The sequence below is a fragment of the Opisthorchis viverrini genome, assembly GCF_000715545.1.
Source record: "Opisthorchis viverrini unplaced genomic scaffold opera_v5_18, whole genome shotgun sequence".
NCBI classification, from domain to species: domain Eukaryota; kingdom Metazoa; phylum Platyhelminthes; class Trematoda; order Opisthorchiida; family Opisthorchiidae; genus Opisthorchis; species Opisthorchis viverrini.
Window position 1 is genome coordinate 3354534 of NW_008751674.1, and position 6817 is coordinate 3361350.

General features: G+C 39.4%; 1 protein-coding gene across 1 annotated transcript; it reads left to right on the plus strand.

The window, feature by feature from the left end:
* Window positions 1-574: 574 nt before the first annotated feature.
* Window positions 575-5239, plus strand: T265_12844 (hypothetical protein; the record flags this gene model as incomplete). Its single annotated transcript, XM_009165805.1, is given in 6 exon segments — window positions 575-802; window positions 808-1049; window positions 2673-2810; window positions 3464-3584; window positions 4732-5004; window positions 5093-5239. Coding segments are annotated over 6 exon segments (1149 nt in total), but the record flags the coding sequence as incomplete, so codon positions are not given.
* Window positions 5240-6817: the final 1578 nt, after the last annotated feature.

Here is a 6817-nt window from a genome sequence, read left to right on the forward strand (position 1 = left end):
TTTCTTATTCTACATATGCGTTAACACATTTCAAAAAATATCTAATAAATCAAAATGCAAAGTGCAAATGAGGTCGTTCTTTTCGATACAGTTGCGTTCAACAAGTTTCGGTAGGTATGTGAATTACGTGATTATAATTGGTGCTAACGGAGGCTTTCAAAAACTTAGCTGTGCACCAAGATGACCTACAACGTCGACATGAATTCGCAATTATCATTTGTTCTTGAATGATTGGGTGTGTACCGTATCTTCAGTTAACCCCGAGCAAACCAATAAACTTAGAAAATTTGGAATATAAACCTTCTTGTTTTTTTATTTTGTTAATCAGAGAACGGCAAGTCATTTTTGGTCTGTAATTATCGAAACCGAATTCCGATGTCTGAGCGACAATTCGACAAATTAATATCGGAAATAATTTTGATCTATCTACTGACCTTAAGGTGAGTGGCGAAACATTTTTCGACGACTAATGAAAAAGTTCTACGCGTGTTCAATGCCAGATATTTACCGTTGACTTCGTTACCGACAACGCAGTAAGTGTTACGTAATTGATCCCTGATTTTCATGTGTCTAGGGCAACCCAATCACCCAAATATGTGTGGGTGGGCAACCCTTTGTGGTTCTGCTTGACACCGGGGGTTGGACACGATGGATCCCGTCCAGCAAGTCAATATCCGAAGTATTTGCGAACAGAAACAAATACGCTGCACCGCCCGAAACCAGCGTCTCCATGAACCAAATTTACGAGGCCATTTATAGCGGTCAGAAATATACAGGGAACGTGATAATGGATGACTTTTGGGTTAGCCTAATAATTCTACCATAACAATTAAAAAGCTTGCAGATCGTTTGCTTCCGCAGATCACGTTCGTCGAAATGGTGATTGGTCATGGTGCTGTAGATGGCAGAGAAGGACACGACGGGATACTTGGGATGAAGAAACCATCGAAAAACGATAAAGGCTACGAATATTTCAAAACCACAATTTTGGATCATGTTTTGAATGCGGGTATTGTGATGGACGCCGTTTTCACGTTCCGATTTTGCGGGTGTGTTTTCTGTATAATGTTGAAGTTTATTTCCACCTACGCATCTCACTTTTTATGTATGGCAAATCATGCCAAAGCTGTTACCAAACTACTTTAGTACGCCCTAATGTTCACATTTATCGGAGAGTGATCACATGGTCCGACAGCACTGTGCGGCGGAATACTTTACACACGTCTCATTGATATACCAGTTAAAGCATTCTGGACTAAGTTATGCCAAATGAAGTCGTGAACCGCCCCAGTTGTACGGTCGTCACTTGTTCAACAGTGAGAAGAGCAGACACCCTGCCCGCACTATTCTCTATAGCATCAACCTATATTAGTGCCACTGTGCGGTTTACCGTGTAAAATAGCGTGTAACTTATCAAATGTTTTGGCTTTGATTTTTCACAATTTTAATTCCTTGTAGGTCACACGTATAAGCTAATCGGCCGACAAAAACCATGCGTATTATGTCCCGTACTCGGATGATTGTGCACTGGTGTTATTGCTTTGTTTATGGACCATGAACAAGCCTTCGTCAAATTGGGATGTACCTGAAAAGCATATGTTCAGCCCAGTTATGCATTGTACTACGCTATGCTATACTATACTATACTATACTGTACTATACTTTACTTTACTATACTATATTACACTATACTATACTATACTATACTATACTATACTATACTATACTATACTATACTATACTATACTATACTATACTATACTATACTATACTATACTATACTATAATATACTATACTATACTATACTAATACTATGCTTGCTATACTCTACTGTGCTATGCTGCACTCTATTATACTATACTATACTAAGTAGTGTACTACACTAAATGCTCCCACTTATTACGTGCATATTGCACTCGGTGAAGAAACACGGACCAGCAAACTTTCGGAGATTTTGCATTGGATTTTTCCTTGGTTGTAGAGCAATTCTTGGTTTGACTAAATTATCATTTATTGTCTATTGCTGCAATCGATATTTGCTTAAAGTATTTAGAAATTTGCACGCTAAATCAAGTAACCTCACAAAAGACGGGGAGTCGTGATCATAGGTGACGAAAATCCACGATGTTTGGTATACAAATTATATAAATTAGATGAACAAATCACAAATGTTCCAGTTTATTAATAACAGGATTTCTAGAATAAAAGCATATTAAATAACTGCGTTCGACAGATAGTTCCTTCAACATTATAACGGCCATTAATTCGTTTTGTAAAAACGCTTTATTTCGTGCTGTTTAGCTGCTTGAATCTCCTTATGGCTGATCGGTGCCAAATGGGGTACCACGCTCGTCTGCGTGCGATGTGTCTAATGTATGAGGCCATCATAGAGATAACTTGTTGCAGACTGGGATCTTGTTCTATAAGATAAAATACCCGCAATATGGTCGACACTTGCTTATCCAGTCTTCTTACGGCAGTCACTGTTTGAATTGCTATAGCAGGAAACTTGAGCCCTTGTATCCTCATTATTTAGTTTTGGTGGGCACGCAAAACCACTCCAGAATAACAGGCGGCTTGCAAGCTGCAAAGCATTTATCCTAAAACTTTGACGGTGGACAGCCTGCTTGACATTTGATTCACTAGCTACTCCTATAAATTCTGATTTCAGTCAACAAGGCGTGCGCGGAGATTCTTGGTTTACACACGGGAATCTAGAATTCGGTGGCACTCGGATGGGTTACTTCCATCCGCCAATGGTGCGTTTGCCACTGTTTCAAGCAACTCAGTGGTTGGTCGACATCACTAGGTTAGTTAATTTCTTTATCACGTGCATTCTTTCACAGGACATAGCAAATGTTTCCAGTGCCAAACTGCATTTCTTCACAAATTTTCAGATAGATGAGCGTCTAAAAAGTACCTTGAAATTTTTAGGGATATCTAATGAGGCTTACATCATCGAGTGCATGCAAAGTCATTCAATAGTTTATGCATGGAAACTGGTTGGTTTTAGTCTGACAAGTCTACCAACAAATCCAAATGGAAGTATTCTATCGGTTAAAGTCACCATTTATGCCGCAATGGTGATTCAGAGCACATGGTACTCCAACCTGTTTGTATATTTGGGCTAAAGATGATTACATCCTGTTAAGATGATATAGTGATCCATTGATTGATCATTAGCTGCTAGCTAAGTTTTGAATGCGCATCACACATGCATTTTATTCTGGCCAATTTGCTAAACGTGGATGCTGTAGGAGACCGTCAAAACCAGATACCTATAGAGTATAACCAACGTGAGCTGAAGGGTTCACCGTGGATTTGCAAGCCTATTGAATTAGGTTTCCCAATTGTCATGAGTTCGCGTTTGGCTCCATCTGCAGACAACGAAGACGTTAACGAGTTTCTGGTATACCCAGGTTGGTTTGCCATACCCGTGCCAGAGATAAGACATTAGCTCAGTCACCATGCCTATGATATGGAAAGGAACAATATTTATTTCATAAAGAACACTACTAACAAGGTTGCCGAAAGCTCTTCGAAAGCCCACAGCCGGTTTCGCCTTTTTTTGGGGGCTTACCAGGTAAGCGCAGTCCCGGAGTTTCCGTCAACCTTATGTCCTACCTGAACCCAAATTGGAGAGATTCAGTTTAAGTCCTCGTGAAAACCAAACTGACTTGCAAATGCGTGTATTTCTGGACAACATTTATTTTGTTTGTGTTTGTAGTTCCTCATTAAATCGCAGCTGGTTCCAAACACTGTGAATGTTAATTTTCTCGCTCAATATGGGCTTAAGATCATGTTGATTATTATTGGGTGGTGTAAAACTTTTGAAACAAAAGCAACTTTTTCGGAAATTTAGGATTCCAGCTTTGCTTGAATGTTATGTTTTGGCCAGTTTTTGCGCATATCTTTGATTCCAATATTACCCCATCCGAATGCTGAGTGTTCTCTCACTCTCTGCGTGCTCCTTCAAGTTTGTAAGACAAAAAACTAGAAATCTCGTTAAGGAAAGCAGATAAAGGTTTCATCACCGTCGTATTTCACAAATGGCGTAGCACTTTTCCTAAAATTTGATTTCTTTTCATTAATTACTATATTTCAACAAGTAAATTCGGTGATCCCAACGTCAATCTTCCTCAAAGATTGACCAGAACTTAAAACAGAATTCTCCACACTTGTCTAATGATTTTGAAGCAGCAGGCGTAAATAGGGAACAATATACATATAATGAAGCACTTGCACTCAAAATCTTGTGTGTCATACAACAGTCAGTTGGCCGAAGTCATCAAAGCTTTTTCAAAGACACGAACTCACAGATGATCATTATCGGTGACTGGGAATAGGATAGTTGGTTTGCCGATATTTAGCACGTTGTGCACAACGGTGCATCGTAATTCATTTCTATTATTGCCGCAAATAAGAATTACAGCAGCTTAAGAAACTCCCACGAATAGTTCTCCGTTAGACTCAGACTGCTTTATTGAAAATTCTCCAGCTAATTCAATTTTTTAAATCTAAGCTCAGCAAAAATCGGACGCAAAACATGTGTTCCAACCTATGTAAAAGCATATTTTCTTACCTGACAGACACACAAAATACGAGATGAACAAATCTAGGCTGGAATGCGAAAAAATATACTATATTAAGAAGAAACTAATTAAAGCGGCAAGCAACCTGTTAAGACATGAAATCAAACATGTTTAAACGCCGATTTTGATCAAGAACAGATCAATATAATTCTCGCCACTATTACTAATTTCAGCATACAATATGGTCATGTGGTGTTATGCAATCCGTGCCGCGCACACATAGACACAGGATCTTCGGAAACGTTTGCACCAGTGGGGGCGTTAGATGAACTTGTGAAGCACTCGGTTGTGGAGAGACATGATAATGGGGTATTGCACGTTGGTTCCGAAAACCTGCACCGCCTCAAGCCACTAAAGGTAAAGCTGCACTCCCACGTGTTTACGCTGCGGCCGCAAGAACTTACGAGACTCGTAAGTATGTATGTGGGAGTTGATGCTTGTCGTAGGTGGTTAATATCTTGTAGACAATTACACTTATTTATCACTTTTTATGATTCAGACCGCCGGATATAATTATTTTGCAATACAAGTGGATGCGGACGTCACTCAGACAGCTTGGACTATGGGAGTATCGCTATTGCGACAATTCTACTTATTGTTTGACCAAACGAATAATCAAGTGGGGTTCGCCGCAGTGAAATGCTGAGGTTCTTTCGGATTATCGTGATGTTTGCTGTCAGTCCCCATTGTCGTCCTGTTTCTCCAATATGGTTTGTGGTATACGCTAAGCAAAATGCGACTGCAATGGCGGTTCCCAAATTACACAACCATTTTGTCAATATTATGTCCTGTTTCACTAAAACACCTCTTGGGCCGCATTTGGTGCTCACTTTGTAGTTCATTTACGCATAGCTTGATGTTAGAGTTAGACATTTGCTTTTGACTGTCTAAAGACATTTCTAGGCTTGTCGGTTCAGTTGGGCGCCGTGAAAATCAAGTTCAATAAACGGAAGAAGCAAAGTCAGGCTTTACAAAGTGGCTAACTGGTTTTGCAAACGAGATAGAAAGCGCGGTTTTTGCCAACTTTCAAGGAGTTGTAATAAAAATATTCTAATCCACAAGTACATATGAGAAATATTATGTAGTTAAAAACCAGAAACTAGTCGGCCCTTGCTTCTTGAGGAAAGATGCAAATGCGTAGTAATTAGCGTCAGGCAATAAAATCCCTCAGGATTGCACCATTGGAGCAATTCCACGCGTAAACATATAAATATTTCGCCAGTCATAATGGTTAGGTTTGTTGTGCTTCCGAATACCCTAATGACAAAAGTTTTCCGTCATCCGGTTCCTCGTGCAGAAGACTTACTTTTTAGGCTGAGCGCTTTATCCTGGTTATTTGTTGGTTAGCTCAGCAGGTCAGATTTCTACCTATCTCGAGTGTTTTATAATAGTCCTCTGGGGTTGGTTATGTTTGTTGTGTTCTATTTGTATTCTTAAATGATTAACACGGAGCATGAGAAGTAAATGCCGGCGTAGATTCTATTGCTATGTTTTTTTAACTGCAAAAGACTATTAAATCCTGCATAAAGGAATCGACGTTCACGTATTACATCATAAATGCTTATGTGTTTTGAGTGCACCCGCAAGTGGGGGTTTTAAGGAAGACAGAATTTTGTAATGCCATCAAAGGAGCTTTAGATTCCATCAGATGAGCGAGGGCAAGCGTTCCAAGTATATCTTATGGTTTGTTATTCTACTTAGAGGAAAACATGAAGTTGTTTTTCGATGAAACCCGAAAAAAACAAACGAAAACAACGCGGGCTATAAAACTGGGGACTGCTCAGTAAAAGCCAGACATTCAACTTGACATAAAACAAAAGTTGACTTAAACTACTCGAGTTTCCTATTTAGCTCAAAACTAGTTTTGTTAGTTGGGTTTGATAGTAACCGGCGGAAAAACAGTAGGGAAATTATCAAGTGAACCACGCGATTGATTGATTAGATCAGTTCGGATCATGACGGCATGGAAAACATAGTTCAACTTGATATACAAATCAGCGCGCCGTTATCGGCGAAAATAATCTGCCTGGACGTTATGTAGACAATCTTATATATCGAGGTGTTTCGCAGGATACACATCTTTACACCTACACACTTTCCACTTCTTTGAGATTTTTGAGAACCGGTTGATGGGCTGAAAACAAATAATAACTAGGTCAACAAATTATTAGGCTCTACGGCCTAGTCCCATAGCTACAGTTTCGCTTTAAAACATCCTGGTTTA